Source organism: Numida meleagris, chromosome 5, assembly GCF_002078875.1.
Source record: "Numida meleagris isolate 19003 breed g44 Domestic line chromosome 5, NumMel1.0, whole genome shotgun sequence".
NCBI lineage: Eukaryota > Metazoa > Chordata > Aves > Galliformes > Numididae > Numida > Numida meleagris.
Window position 1 is genome coordinate 37,578,009 of NC_034413.1, and position 16,658 is coordinate 37,594,666.

At 39.8% G+C, this 16,658-nt stretch overlaps 1 protein-coding gene across 22 annotated transcripts in view; it reads left to right on the forward strand.

Moving 5' to 3' along the window:
* Positions 1-16,243, forward strand: part of IKZF2 (IKAROS family zinc finger 2) — a 114,012-nt gene extending 97,769 nt beyond the window's left edge. For all 22 annotated transcript variants that reach the window (XM_021400791.1, XM_021400796.1, XM_021400788.1 and 19 more), the window contains 2 exons: positions 1,129-1,272; positions 6,665-16,243. In XM_021400791.1, coding sequence (XP_021256466.1) covers positions 1,129-1,272; positions 6,665-7,389 — 869 coding nt within the window. In that variant the 3' untranslated portion in view covers positions 7,390-16,243. The remainder of the gene's footprint in view (positions 1-1,128; positions 1,273-6,664) is intronic.

Consider the following 16,658-nt stretch of genomic DNA (forward strand, 5'->3'; position numbering starts at 1 on the left):
TAGCAGAAGATGCGGGGTTTGGCCTTTCTCTACTACCTCAGCAATAGCTGCTGTGACTTCACTGGAAGATTTACCTAATGAAGATACTGTGATGGGACGCTCACAGCTTACAAATCACAAGAACTCTTTGGCAGATAATCCCACTTCCTATTTCTCTGCTATTCATTCTTCTCAAATAATTTTTTTTTAATACATTAACCATCTCGTTAGCACACAGACGATGGTTGATAATCCTCCTCAGATTTCTCCTATTTTCTAAAGAATAATAAGGAATGATATGCTGCTGGGCAGCGGGAAGAGCTACACACAGAATCCCACTTGACGTGTTGTGGATGACTCAGGCTTTCTGAGCTTAATCCTCAGCATGGTACCACTGACCCTTCTGGTGTCATTAAGAGGTACCAAAGAGTGGGAGGAGAGATGCAAAAGACTTGCGTTTACTGATTGTTAGGTCTGTGTCTGAAGGGAAAAAGCTTTAGTTCAAAAACTTGTTAGTTTCCTTCACTGGTTCTGAAGGGAATCTCCATATCATGTTAATCCTGCAATTTCAGTACAATGTTTGGTGAATTTAGTCTCATATATAGAAACAAAGGAAACACCTTAACAAACACATTCTTCATTTTGGAAGCCTCTGTCTTGGGAATGCAAAGCTATTGTGTGTTTTCTAGTCATTGAGATCAGTGTGATAAGAAAATAAGAATGATAAACAAGATAAGCATGATATTAAGTGAATCCACAAAGGTAGCCATAAAGTTACACTGGTAACACGGGATCAAGTTGGAGGGAGAAAAACAGAAAATGCGATCTACAGAGGGAATTTTCTGAAGTACCATGTACCAGTAGCTCTCTTTTCTCCTCAATAGGACCTTCTGTATTCAGAACAAGAGAAGTCCTTTAATAAATACATAAAGTTTAGATTCTGCAAATCAAGATGTTCCCAAAGACAGACAATGAAAAAGCATGGCTCTGCCTGCTCAAAGGGGAATGCTATCTGAATGCCCACTGTATTTTTACACCTTGCTTTATTTTGTGTTGCTCTTGTTGCACAACCAGCAGAGCTCAAATGTTTTGTGTCATCTGTCAAGTGTAGACCAGACTTGTCTGATACACTTTTTTGGTTTTATGTAGTACCTCCTATGGAAGATTGTAAGGAACAAGAGCCTGTGATGGACAACAATATTCCCATGGTGCCTTTTGAGAGACCTGCTGTTATAGAGAAGCTGACAAGCAACTTGGGAAAGCGTAAAAGCTCCACCCCGCAGAAGTTTGTGGGTAAGCTTGAGATACGCCTTTTATTATTTTTAGAGTGTAGATATAGACTGCTAGGAACTTGTGAAAGGTAGCCAAAAAAAAAACCAAGGGGAAAAGTAGCACTCTCAAAACTTGATCATGGCAAGGAGGGGCAACGGTTGAGATGGTTGAAGCACAGCAAAAAATTCTGAAAACAATAGAATTAATTTTGCCAGCCCAGACCATTCAAAAGTAAGGTCCTCATAATAATGAAAATGACTTAGAAAATTTTGAGCTTTTTACTGTGCCTTAAATCTGTTCTGTTTTGTTTTTTAACTTTTCTGTGACCCTTTGTCTTTTTGACAAAGGCTTGTCATCTTTCCCTCTCCTCACTCAGCAAGTAAAAAGTAAGACTCATATAATTATCTGTCTCCATATGTGTGTGTGTGTGGAAAAAAAAGAAGTATCTCATGACTTGTAGCTTGTATTAATTCCTGAGAGTTAGCAACAACTGGTCTGATAATACTGACATAAGGAAGCAAAATCACATTGCTTCTGTTAGAAGTGCTTGCTCCAAGTGCAGTGTTCTGTACCTGATAAATTTCTTAGTTCATGGATATAAAACAGTGTTGGATCACTTTTGATTACCGAATTTAGAATCCTAGACCCAGAATTCCTATTTTGCTTTGTATCTTGATGTCTCAAAGTTCTTCAGCTCGTAACAGAAGACAGTATGGAAGATTTTACTGGTGTTGAGTTGTAGCTTAAATCTACTTTTCACAGTCGCTGAGGCAGTGTTAAACTTGTTAGAAGGTGAGGTAGGACAGAGAGTTATTTGGGCTAAGTATATGCTGCTAGATGCTGAACTAAGGTAATGTGTGTTTTCCGCACTCACTCCCTGGAAGGACAGTCATATAGATTTTAAGGGTGTTGTGTACTCATTGTGCCTACACTGAGGACACTTGCGGAGAGAGAATTGGAGGACTGTAGGCAATTAAGACAGCCATTTGGAAAAGTCATTGCCCCTCAGCTAAATGGAGATTCAGACAGATTTGTTAAATCACCGCTGAGGATGGTTTTAAGCTAACCCACATAGTTTTGAATAGTAGAGGGCTAACAGCATGCAGCATCTCACCTGGGGCCACTGACACACTGACCCGGCTGTTGGCAGTCAGCTGGCCATCCCCAAATACCAGTGCTAGGTTTCTTCCATGCACTCGCTGAAAATTTTCATGTCCTTTCTTTTCTGTCACCTTCTTTGACAGGGTTAGGTAAGAAATAATACAACCCATGCAAGGAATGCTAGGAGGTATCAGTTTCTTTTGTACGTTGTTATTAGTCTTTCTGAGATAAAAGCTTAATTCTTAATCCATTTTCTTTGAGTGGGCTGAAATGAATTCCTGTACAGCTGATAAGAACAGGAGGATGTATATTCTGTTTTAATTTACTGCTGTGACACAAGTTAGTGTTGAAAAGGCTGTGACAATAGGAGCTGGACTCTCTGCTGACAAACCAAATCCAGCTATAAGAAATTGTAAACATTGCAGATTTCCATATTGTCGTCTTACTAAGTGCTGTACTTCCCTGCACATTGTGATCAGCAGTGAAATAGTCATATGTGCTGACGTTTAAACTGATGTGCTAGACCTCAGACCTCTTACAGCCCCGAGAGGAAGAAGGGCAGTTCACACCTCAACATTTTTTTCTTTCTATTTTCCACATTAGTTGTCCACAGACTTAGATGTAATTATATTTGCAGTACCTCTTAAAGGCTGTCTTTGCAAGGATACAGAATTCGTCTGGGAGGGTGTGAGAGCGCTCTTTCTTCTCCCTTAGGTTCTGGAGTACCCGTGCTGCTGCCATAAGCAGTATAGTTTTGCATGTTATAAGCGTACCTCCCAACTGAGCCAACACATTCTTTGGATGGTATAAATAAAATCAGTTTCTGGAAGTTGCAAATGACAGCCTCTCTTTTAGACCAGAAAAGAAGAGTCCACTCACATGCTTATTGTCATATGTCGTTACTGTCTTGAAAGGCAAACTTACCGATTGGAAATCCTTGTGTGAGATGCACTATAGCTTTATATTGTATAGGGTATACTTTTTCATTGTAAGATGAAGTTGCTTCTTTTATAAGCATAACAGATATCTTGGTATTCCATTTTTCTGAGGATAGGAATTCAGAGTTTTATGTAACATGCAGCTTTTTATCCAGATTCAGCCACAGGGGAAGGTGTCCTCTTTCTTATTTACTGTATCTTATTTTCTGCCATGTCTGATCTTTCCTGGCATCAGTGTCTGAGCTGAAAACCAGCAGAGTCTATGCTTTGCTACCTTTCTTTTTCACAATGACCTCACTTTTCTTCCCATTTTCTCCCCAGTGAAATATTGTTCAACTCTGTCAGGAAGAACTTGTAATGGTTCTCTTGCTTGCAGGAAATTTTCCTGTGCATACTGCAAGTATGGCACCTTTCCAAAACAGCTTAATGGTGTTTATGGGAAGGTCATGTAAGCATAAGCTCAAATCTTTGCATATTGCATCTATTGATACTTTACTGCTCTTTCTGATCAGCAGTCTCCAAGGGAGCTTCGTTATGGACCACGGTTGCTACTCTGGCTAAAGTTTCATGAGGAAAGGAAGAACCATACAGCAAATAGAGTTAACTTTGTTTGAGATACTTGCTTATATATCTACCATTGAGGTACTAGTCTTGCTAACTCTTTTGAGATAGTGGAGGCAGAAAAAATAACATAAGCACTCAGACTCCTGTGTGTCTTCATTTTGCCTCTTTTTCAATGAATGGAGAGGCAGACACTTCAGGCTGATCACATGAAGCAGATTCACATAGTCTCAGTTTGAAAGTGGTACTCAGTGTCACAGAGTATCACTGAGGTTAAGAACTTGGCAGAATACAAAAGAAGACATTGGTGTGTCATATGTTAAGACTACAGCTGTTATAGTAAGTATTAAAAATACACATCTCAGAACCTGTGAGGTTTAGCTTTCTTCAAAGTTAGTCAACTTCTAGTTAATGGGGGTCAGAAGGAAACTTAGCCAGTGGTAAACACTGTAACTGACTTTACCAGGGTTTCTTGTGGCTTTCTCTAAAGTGACATTGCAGTTGCTGTAAAGACTTGACAAAATGGACTACAGATATCAGAGGACAGACATGTCTCTGATCCTTGATCTAGCTTCAGAAACCTGTTTTGAGGATTTTTTCTGAATGTCGTAAGATGATCACAGCAGAGAGTGTTCCTTCTTCCACTTGAGTAATGTAGGGCAAGAATATATAGAATGTAAGCATTGTTTGGAATGAAAATTGAAAATGATTACTTACTCTTAAGTATAGATTTGGCTGAAGATGAATTAAAATTGAAAACTATGTTAGATTGATTTGTTATTATTTCTTCTGAGCTCCGTATCTTATGTCCTCTTCTTCCTATGTTATCATTTATTTTACTTTTACATGTGTCGTGCCATTTTTAAGGCTCTGACATCTTTGAAACATAATTAAAGGAATGAATAATTCAGGTCATTGGCAATTTACCATTTACTCTGCTGTCTGGTGGAATCACTAAATGTGGAAGAAAAAAGGAATCAACATAATGTCTGCATCATTCATCCAAGTCATCCATAAAGGACAAGTGTTATTTCTTGATCTCTCTAGTCTACAGAGGGTTGAGAGCATGTTTGGAGAGTGGATCAGACTCTTCCACCAGATCTAGTTCGTTGTTCAAATACGGGAGCGATAAGGGTGACCAGAGCAGGTGACAGGGTCCTAATGGGCTTTTCCATTTTCTTTTTTTTATCCGACCATGCCAAAGACACTACATGCCTCCTGCAGCCTTCTTCCCACCCCACCTGGGAAGTAGTTGCTCCATTTCAAGTGGAACTGGACCACGAAAGAGTCATCCATGCTATTGGTGGCAGGACAGCCATAGTTGTACTGAAAAGCGGATGTTTGGCAAGGGTCATCCTTAAGCCATGTTAGATAACTAAAGCTGTCACTGTTCAGTTTTTCTGTATTTTTCTCCAAATGTCTGAAGTGTAACAAAGGAACTGTTTTATATGTTATACTTGCTTTTGGTGAGCTATAAGTGTAATACAGCCAGCCATAGGAAATGTATCTAGATATATAAATATGGTATCTAATCAGAAGCACATGAGCAATACTGTTGAAGAGACCAGGAATATTCACATGCTTCACTTTAAACTTGCATTTAATTACCTTGCTAATCAGGGCTAAGTTTCCAAGCAAAAGGGATGCATCATCTCCAAAGATAACCTGATTGTTTCATGGGTAATGTAAAATTATTTTTCTTTGTGCATCACTTTAAGATAAGCCACACTAAATGGGAAGGAATTATTATAGCCTAAAATAAAATGCTGAATGATAGTATGTAGAAGTGTACTAATGCTATTTGGAAGAGATTTGGGATTACAGTTCTGTTTCTTACGTTGGTTTATACACATTTTGTTCCAGGCAATTTTGGCAAAAGGTAATAGATTTTTTTGAGTTTTTTAGTCCTTGGACTGACTAACTAGTTGTATGCATTGATTCCCTGAATTAATTAGCTTACACCATTGAAGAAAAGTGTGGTTTTATGTTCTGAGGCAGTGAAAAATAACAAAGACAGTAAAAACTAAACTATTTAGTAAAAACTAAAATTATTTATCAGACTTTGTTAAATCAGTTTCAAAAATGAACTGTTAACTAATATTCATGTGTGTGAACACATGCGGGTGAGTGTATCTTGTATCTTAGACATACGGTTATGCATATAATCTTTTCTATTTAATTAAATGGAGTTATTATATGAACTTTCCTTTTACTGACGCTCTAAAGCCATCACTGGAAAAGCAGTGCTGCTGCACTGTGTCCTGATGTAAGCAGCTGCAAATTTGTTAACTTTAAAGGAAATCTGTAATATGCATCATGCCCTGTAACTAACTTAATCTACCTGTTTGTGGTTCTGATTCCATGTATCTGTAATGCCACTGATTTGAAAATATGTGAATTTGGACTCACACAGTGATGAATCCATCAGCTTTCATCCTCATTCTAAATGTATTTATCCTATGGCAATGAAAGTCACTTTTGCCTTTTACCAAATTAAACTAAGCTATATGTGTGATTTATCTGTTATGTTTTCCTGCCTCAACAGATGCAGGACTTTTTTGTCTTTTTTTTTTTTTAGTTCCAAATGTTGGGGGTAGTTATTTTTTTTATTAAGGGGATGAGCTGCAGAAGTACTTTACCTTGAACTGAAGATGTCAGGTGCTCACATTATTTGCTTCATTCTGTGGCCAGCTTTGGACTCTGGAGTGCATTTCGCTTCAAGCTGGGATTTTCTGTCCTCCTTCATCCCTTTTACAGTGAAACCTTGGAGTGACTGCATGGATTTTTCTCACTCATTTCCTCTTGTCCCTTAGGTGAAAAGCTCATGAGACTTGGCTATCCAGATATTCACTTTGATATGAACCTATCCTATGAAAAAGAGTCTGATCTGATGCAGTCTCAAATGATGGACCAAGCCATCCACAATGCAATCGCCTACCTTGGAGCTGACTCACTTCACCCCCTGATGCAGCACACACCAAGCACAATTGCAGAGGTGACCCCAGTCAGCAGCTCACCTTATGCTCAGGTCTATCATCCTAACAGGATAGAAAGGCCCATTAGCAGGGAAACAGCTGATAGTCACGAGAACAACATGGATGGCCCTATCTCCCTCATCAGACCAAAGAGTCGAACCCAAGATAGAGAGGGCTCCCCGAGCAATAGCTGCCTGGATTCTACTGACTCAGAGAGCAGCCACGAAGACCGCCAGTCCTACCAAGGAAACTCTGCCTTAAACCCCAAGAGGAAGCCAAGCCCGGCTTATATGAAGGAGGATGCCAAGGCTTTGGATGCCACAAAAGCTTCAAAGGGCTCTTTAAAGGATATCTACAAGGTCATCAATGGAGAAGGGGAGCAGATTAGGGCTTTCAAGTGTGAGCACTGTCGCGTTCTCTTCCTGGACCACGTCATGTACACCATCCACATGGGCTGCCATGGCTACCGGGACCCGCTGGAGTGCAACATCTGTGGCTACCGAAGCCAGGACCGCTATGAGTTCTCATCGCACATTGTTCGAGGGGAGCACACATTCCACTAGGCCTTCTCATCCAAAGGGGACTCTTATGAAGTAGAAGAACTGCACATGAAGAAATACTGCACTTACAGTCCCACTTTTCCTCAGACACTGATGCGCCTGTTTTGTTGTTGTTGTTTTTTGCTGTTGTTGTTTTTTGCTGTTGTTGTTTTTTGCTGTTGTTGTTTTTTGCTGTTGTTTTTTGCTGTTGTTGTTTTTTGCTGTTGTTGTTGTTGCTGTTGTTTAATTAATATTATTGTTAACCTTATTTTTTGTGGACTTGATTTCATTTGCTCTGCCTGGCTTAAGAATGGAAAGAAGGAAGGGGAAGGGTAAAAGGGGGGGGATTGTTGTTGCTGTCACTTGTTGGGAAGTGACCTGATGTGTATTTTGTGGGAGCTGAAAGGCAGTCTGTTTCTGTCTCAGCTGTATATTATGTCCTATTTTGGGATGTTACTCAACTCTGCTAGGCGCTTTAAAGTCTTAATGAGTTGCCACTCATTTATAATTTCAGACAAATAGAAACATTTCAGAGGAGAGCCTTTTTTTATATGTGCAGATATGGTGTGGGGTTTTGGTGGCTGGAAGCCTTTATTTTACAAAATGAACAATAATTTTTAAAGCAAAACTGCTTAGGGTTTTAGGAGCATGAATCAAAGTCATCATTCCTTTCAAAATTACTTTCTAGGGTGAGCTTTTTTCCTGGATGCAGTGTGTATTGCCCCTCTAGAATGTAAAGAAAAAAAGGAAAAAAAAAAAGAAAAAAAGAAAAGAAACGTAAGTCTTAACACTGTACTACATAACAGCAGTTTAGTTTCATAAGTCTAAGGGCCTTCTGTGGTAAGTGTGAGGCTCTGTATTTTTATTTTCCTTAACTTATGAAGCACCTTTTTTAGAGTTGTTGATTTGCTGTTACTCCATGCCTATTTGTTGACTCACTGGCTTCTTAGAGACCCTTGGGAGCCTTAATTATTTAGTTACACCCTATGGTTTAAAAAATCTAATTTACAAATAATGTTTAAACTTGCTTCTGGGAGAGTAAGTGGCCTAGGAGTGGGTGAGAGTCTGTAGTTTACTCAAGAGGTTCTGCTGCTCTTCTAAAATAGTTTTATTGTAAAATGACAGAGTTGAAAATAACAAAAGTACTAGTAGCAAAGTGTTCATTAAATATAATTATATATCTATATACGCCTATATAAATACTTTCTCATTCTATTATCACAGTGTTAACCTCTTGGCAGCAGCCTGAACTAATACTTGCAGATGAGAAAGAACTAGGGCCCAGATCATCGGCCAGCGTTAATCCTCTTAGCTACACTGAATGTAATGGAACTACCCCAACTACTTCAGCTACATAAGAATCTGAGTCTTGATCATTTTTTCTGTGGTTGACATCTTATTTGCTGAACCAGTGACTTGCTTTTGTCTTCATGTCATCAACTTCCTTTAATTTAGGAGTGAAAGTACATGTTTTTCTGGATAGCCTTTGCTCTTAGAGAGCACACTGGCTCTGCAAACACACAGATTGCATATGACCTTCCCTGCTTCTTCAGCAATTGATTCATGGAGATACACAGGTGCTGTGCTTTGATTTCAATTCAGATTTCATTTCTATTCATAATTTATTAATTTCACTGTAGAGAAAACAAATGCAGAAACAAACTCCATCATTTCCTTGGGCTACAGACTGGACAGCAGCAACCAAAAAAAACCAACACACCAGTCTGTTTTGTTTCCTTTGTTTCTCCCCCCAAAAGTAACAAAGCCAGCAGCCACCCAAGTTGCAGGTTGCATCAGTTAAAAACTGGGCTTAAACCTATGTGACAGATTGCCATTGAAGCCCAACTGTTTGTACCAATCACAATTGAAATGTTGTTGTTGTGCAACAAGAGCACAGCTTGAGAATGGAAAGAGCTGTGTGAGTTTAACCCCCTCCATGCAAGCGGTCTCCGTGCGCTCAGTGAGACCTTCTCCAAAATATAAAGTTACTAAAGTATAAGAGAGGAAGCAAGATCAGGCCATAATGAGTTCCCATCTGCTTACTTCAATCTGTGTACACCATACACATGCCAGTTTACTCTTTGTTTGGAGGGTACTGTTGTTTTTTTTCTTTCCCTTCCTAGACCCGGAGCATTTGAAAGTAGGAGCTGAGTGGTATCGATTGAAATCTTTATGGTGACATTCTTGGCAGCCAGAACCTGTGTTTAGAAAGGATACTGTAGATCATGGCCAGATTACCTGATGACTTCTTCCCAGCACTGAAATGCTATTAAGTAGAAGCTGGTAAAGTCTTGGAGCAGCCTATTAATTATAATACAATATGGAGAGAAATGTCATCTGGTGTAATGTGAGACCTATCAAGGCTGGGAATATACAGGTTTTGGAATGACAGATTTGAAGACCTATTCCCAACATTGTTCTTAATGTCATTGGATTCCTCCTCCTCCTCCTTCTTTCCTTATTCTAACGTACGGAAAACTCAGGCAGGTGATTTGCTGCCGTCCTCCAGGCCGTTCTCATTCTCTTATACTTGGTGCAATCAAAGGAGTTTGCGCGGGAGAAAAAGGAGATACTGCAGGACATTGCTTCTATTCTGTATGGCTGATTCCCTAGAGCAATGGAAGATGGCTTAGGAGGTGGCCGGATTTGCTCTGCATCATCAGGTGTTTGGAAATCCAGAATAAGGGAGTTGCTTTTACTGCATATCTCAAGGGGTTGTGGGGAGGCAGTTGTTATTTCTGCTTGGGCACCAAAGGGTATCTAGTAATGACATGCAAAGGAAAGGGTGCTGAAAGTCAGTGGGCTTGCATGAGGCTCTGAAAAGACACATCTGTACAAAAAGAAGGGTGGCTGAGTATCACTTTCTGTCTGTGGGAAATGTGACAGTCCTTTCTTCCCTCTTGTCAGTGGGAAGAATATGGGCTTTGGATTTTTCAGATAGTTAGCACTAGGGAACAAGCATTAAAAAATTATGCCTGTGCTTGGGAAAGCACAAGGACTGGGGAAAGACAGAGCATCATTTGTGTATCCACAAATAAGTTGTTTGCAATTATATCCACAGCTTGTTAGAGTGCTGTTTTACTTGCTGATGGTTCATCGATACCTCCTGCAGTGTATGTCCTGTGCTTCAGAGATCAGAGAGGGAAGCTCAGTGGCGTTGTAGCTGGCTTCAGTCAAGCCCAGCTCCTGATTCTAGTGGCAGCATGCAAGAATTGTATGGAAGAAGTACTGTGTATTGATACCACAGGAGCAGAGAATGAGGAAGAGGACACACTGTTAATAAAGCTACCTTCCAAAACCTTCATTTTTTGGAGAGCAAGAAGCTGAGTGATTTGCATTAATTTCTATTATCGGTGTCCTTTTCTGAAGGCTCGGTGAAGTTTTTCATCCTAGAACTAGGGAAAGAAAAAAGATTAAATTCCAATTTGAGTTTTGAACAAAGTTTTGGACTACTGTTTGTTTTAGTGTTCAGTTCCCACTTGGCATTACTGTTGGGAGAAAGGAGCAATCCCTGGTTCCTCAAAAGCAGTTGCCTAGTTGGCCTAGGGAAAACTAGTGGAGAGTTTTATATAAATCATTTTACCCCTGTGTGGAAGCATGCAAGCTTTTCTAAGAAAAGCTGTTGAGTTCTGTCAAATTCATTAGTCATTCAGAGTATACTAGGAATTTCAGTAGATAATCCTTGGCCTGCAAATCCAATTGTTCTAAGTATTTGGTGTTTGAAATCGAACCTGGCTGATTTTTACTGGACTCTCTTGAAATTCTTGGAATTGAGTTTCCAGTTAAAAATATGCATTTGCAAATTCAGAATTGGCTTCCTGTGCATTTCTCATTTTCATTATATTAAAAAAAAAAAGCAATTTCTGCAAACATCTCTGCCAATAAACCCCTTCACTTCATTTTACATCCAAAATGGCAGGATTCTAACTCAATTTAGAGTAGCACAAGCCTATTAATTCAAACAGGAGTATGGCTGCTTATTGTGCTCTTGATGTGATCCATATTCGTGGAGCAAAGGGCATTATCTATATATCTGCTGTTACAGCCAATGGATTTTACAGCCACCCCTCTTTGCAGTCAGTTATGAGTGCACATCAAAATATATAGCATTTTTCAGGAAAGCCAGCTCTTTACTCAGTGACTTATGAGATTAAAACAATTTTATTCTCCTTAAAAAGTGCTTCCATCTATGAAGTGATGTGAGAGGTGTCTGGGCATTAACTGCTGTTGGTCCATATTAGAGAGAAAGAATCTAAATTTATAAACTGGCCTGTTTTTGTTTTTTTTTTTAATAGTAGTAGTAATTTCTACAGTCTGAGGGGACGGCTCACAAATAGCCATGTGAAAATAATGTGTATTTACTTACCAGTGAAGAAATTCTCTATTTTTAAAGAATTCCCAAATTTTGTTCTGTTTACAAGAGCACTCCTAAACTGGGGCTGTCAGGAAGAAGGCCATGAATCCAACCAAACCCTTCAAAACTGGCCTTCAATAGGATGTTATTACTGTTGTCTGGCTCTTAAACTGTTTGTTTTTTCTTCTTATTTGGGAATGCATTGAAAGATGACAGAGAACAGTCCTTCCTCCAGAGAAAAGCTTTGGAGACAATTTAGGGAAAGGTGCTTACTTCAGCCAAGGACAGGAGCAGCACTAATACAGTTCCCTCATGAGGTAATATTCCTTTACTTAACTCTTGCTGTGCATTATAATGTAATAAGGAGGGAAAAGGGAGGCTTCACTGTTACCTGAATCTGCTGAACTTAAGGTGGGAATTTTAGGAAGAGTGTGATGAAATTGACTTTGATGCTAGAAATGTACATCTTAGCTTGGCTTAGTATCCTTTATAAACAAAAATAGGTGGTAGTAATGACTTACGGTCTAGAGCAGCTGGAGATGTTGAGAAAGTATATTTATATATATGGTACTGTATAATTAGATATATGCTTTATTGTAAATGTGCCTTTTTAAAACGCATTTTGAAAGTTCATGATGTCATTCATGATATCTTGCCCTGCCCTTTCAGAATGCACAAGAGCCAACCCAAAGTAAAACCCTTCTCGTACCACGGGCAAGGCAGATCCTGGACCCCTGTGCCCTTTTGGCAGCTGGGCCGGGAGGGAGCTGTCCTAGTGTTTAGCTGTGAGGTTTGCAGGAAGAGGCTGGCTGTAGGAGTGGGAAGGTCTGCAGTCACCCTGGCCAGGTGCATTCCAGCATCCAACTGGAGCTGGTCTATGGGGCTACCATGAGACTATGATGCCAGTGCCACCCCAGTTGCTGGAACCAAACAAGGAAAAACCCATCTGGGTGATGTTATGGGATAGGTGCGTGTTGGAGGCCAGGAGGAGCTCTCTCCCCTCTGTATGGGTTTATGAGCTGGTGTACTTGGGTGAGAAGCACAGTATTGCTTTGGTGCTTTCCTGGCGGGCTGGTGACCTAGTTTCAGACCTGGTTATTTTTCCTGCAGCATCTGAGGGTGCTGGCGCAGTTTGGATCTTGTGCCAGCTCCTCGGCACAGGTCTGCTGGGGCTGACCATCCCAGTGGGAGGATGGATAAGGAATTAGGGAAAGAAGAAGCAGAATTTGCTCTGTAGCAAAAATATTCTCTTTTATCCCATTAAGAAAAGGGCTGAAGGATTGGCCAAGGAGATCATTACCAGTTTTCTGTTCTAGGCTCATGCAGCATTCCCAGTTACTCCAGTTCACTTCTATCCCTCAGAAAGGTGGTTACTGCTCTGCTCACATCGATCCTCATTTGGGAGTACAACTGCCCATGCTCTTCTGCTGCAAAGTCCCATTCCTCTACATCATGGCACTTATTGTTCTGTGGGCAGCAGTGACCATCCTAATATTATTTGCAGTTTAAAAAAACAAAAAAGCTTTACAGTTAACCCTGTGCTTAATGTGTTAGATTAGGGCTTTCCTTGCTGAGTGGTACAGCGCAGCAATTTCCACCAGCTCTTTGTCGACAGCACCCGGTAGCAGGGTTCTGTGGTGAAGGTGAATCCACAAGTGTGTCTGTAGCAGCCTTAATCCTTTGCACCTTGCGGTGCATGTGTGCTGGCAGCCTGCAGTCCATGTTGTCCATTGACGTGAAATATGGGAGCCTCCTGCAAGGCAGAGGGGAGAGCATGATGCCCTTATTGGCACAAAGAGGACAGTTTGCAGTAAATTGGGCCATTTAGCTTTACCTCAAGTGACGTGGAATAAGAAAAGCTTCTTGAAGGGGTAGAGGTCACTGAATCCCCGACTATGCACTTACTGGGATTTGACATTGCTTACTGGAAATGGATGTTCGCTTCTGAGCACGCTGTAACAAGGGAAGGACTTACTTCTGGTTATTTTTTTCATAGTAGTTCAGATTCTGAAACTGTGATCGATTCTTTGACTAATTGTCAAGTGTTCTCAGAGCTTGAACATGTTCCCTTCCTTTGTCATGTAGCAGTTCCCTTTGGTTTTCAGTTGTTTTTTCTTTCTCCCCCTTTTCCTTCTCTTAGCTTTAAGTCTGGGCCTGCTCTTATCTCCTATAGCTCGGGGCTGTCTCGGGTTGTTTTTTTTTGTGTCTGTGTGTGTTCTTTTGTTCATTGGCTGTACAGTCTGTTTACATATTTTTGTACTCAAGTGTAGTTTTATATTAAAAACAGGAAAAAGAAAAAAAACATAGTTGAATTGAGAAAAAATATTAAGGTACGTCCTCTTTGTAACACTTTAAAGACCTAGAGTACCTTCAGAGATGACTTTGCAGTGATGTAATTATAATATTGTATATATGCCTTCCTTTTTAGTTGGTTTTATTTTCTGGTTGATTTTTTGTCCTAAAATGTATATCTTTTTATGAGATACTGGAAACTTTTAATGCAAATGTTTAGAAAGATTTAACATTGTAAAGTAAAAAGAAAAAGTCATATAATTTTTTTTTCCTGTTGGAAGAAAATGCTTTAAAAAGTTTTACTACTGTTGTATTCCAGGGTGGGGGTTACCAACCCCAGATTTCCTTCTTATGCTTCATTCTTGGGTCTTGCTTTCTAAAAATGCTCATTGCAGACATGGATGATTCGCTTATATTAGTTAAACAGAAAATCACAAAGAAAACCACCTTTTAGGGGTATTTTTCGGTTCAAGTGCAATACTTCCCCTGATGTCTTATTAATGTACAATGGTTTCCTTTTCCTTTCCTCAGCCAACACAAATCAGTGAAGCAAAATGCTTTATCTTAAATACATTCAAAGATAAGTTTTGAGTAACGATGTACATTCAGATTTTGACTGACAAAAAGTGAGAAGCTGTAGGTTAAGACTGAGGCCTAGACCTTAACTCTGGCTTGTATTCGGCACTGACACACATCCAGTGGTCTGAACTAAGGATAAATGTGTTCTTGCCTCTTCCTTCCTTTTCTAATTGCAGCTTTCTTTTCTTCCTCTTAAAAAGAAAAAAGAAAAAAGAAAAAAAGCACTTAGTATTGATGTTTATGGAAAAATAACAGAAATAAAAAGATGGCTTGGTCCAATCCAAAACCCACTCAGTGGAGACATTCATTGAGTTTGATGATGGATTTTGGATTAGGCCTAAGCTCTTAGCTAGTGCGAAGCTTCCATTTGCTCTAATGGGAGAGATTTGCCTGCATAAGAATTACAGGACTTGTGTCCTTTATCTACCTGAGAGACCAGAAAAGCTTCTTTACAGTTGTCCTTGTCTTATGTATGTTTAGATGGGACTTGATTTACATATTATACATATTTATATATAGCGTATTTTTAATGCCTTTTTTCCCCTCTCTCCCCCGGTAGACTGAAACCCCTTGTTCTGTAAATATGTATTTAGGTACATAATAAAAAAGAAAAACCCCATTGAGATTCTTGGAAAGGCAGTTGCTGCGCATGCACAGTAGCCACTTTTGTCTCTTAAATTTGTATTTTAGATATTCCTTTTTAATAATAACAAAGGTGAGGAGACCATATCTCATTCTGATGGATTGCCAAAATATTTCCCCAGACTTGGCTGTCTGAGTTGAAGAAGAAAAGTGCATTCCGTGGGTGACTGCCCATGGGTTCATGCTTTTAGGGCCAAATTCTGGTAATCTGCTGTAGTCTGTATAGGTTCCCCCACCAACAGGGACCGTGCTGGAGCAGTGGGATTGTAGCGAAGTGCACAAGATCTTTGAACATAATTTCAGATCTTGACTCATTTGTCACAGCATCTTTTGTGACATGCGGAGTTGTGTTCTGCCCACTCTGGTGCCGAATTCGATGTTGATCCTGGTTCCTCCCAGGTCAGGATTTTTAGTTTTGTGACAGATGTTCTGAGCTCAAATTGAGGAATCTGAAAAAAAAAAAAAAAAAACAAACAGAATTTACTCCAAAATCCAGTGAACACACTGGGATTTGCCCCACTGCTTTACACAGAAATTGGAACATGCCCTTATAAATGAGTTCAGAAATGATCACTATTGCAGTGGTGCATGTGAGCAACCCCAATGTAAAGCTGTATCCCTCTGCTAAAGGGTTTCACTGCTGTAGACTGAACTATGGGACTTAATTTGATTTTATTTTCCACCTTAGTCTACATGCATACATATGGTTCCACGTCTGTATGTGTGTGCTCTGTACATGTGTGAGTGTTGTGCAGCCACGTGAGAGTGTGAGTCTGTATGTGTGTATAAATAAAAAGAAGCTGCAGAAACTTTGTAATACTTTGTGAAAAGGATTATATTATAAAGGTTTGTACTGTCTTGAGTGCACAGCTACTGGAATAAATGTAGGGAATCTCAGGAACAAGCATATAATTTGTCCAAGAATTATTTCTTCTCAGAAGTGTAAGTGCAGTTTTTAATTCTGTATATTATTTAATATTTTACCAATAAAAATAAACTTCTGACATGAAAGGGTTTTCCATTCAAGCTTTCTGGAAACATTGGTGTATGCATACATTTTTATTTCTTGCAGCAGGAAACATGAATGGCAGTTTTGCACCCGAAAGGAATCACGTTTCTTACCTGGTAACAAATCCTATTAGCTAAGTAGAGAGGCTGCATGAGTTATGAGTTGGGGTTATGAGTATGGGCTATGAGCCTGGGGAATGGGGCCAAGATCCGCTTTGATGTGCACTGAAGCTAACGATCTTTCCATCAACTTCAGCGCATGAAGTTTTTCAGCGCAAGTTCGACAAGTGTTCCCTCTCAGGTGCTGTTCTGGGATATGGTGGCTTCAGTTACCTGACTCTTGGGCTGCCATGCTTTTGAAAAGAGTTAGTAGCCTGAGGTCCGGCTTGTGTTGAAAAACACTCAGATCACTTAAGGA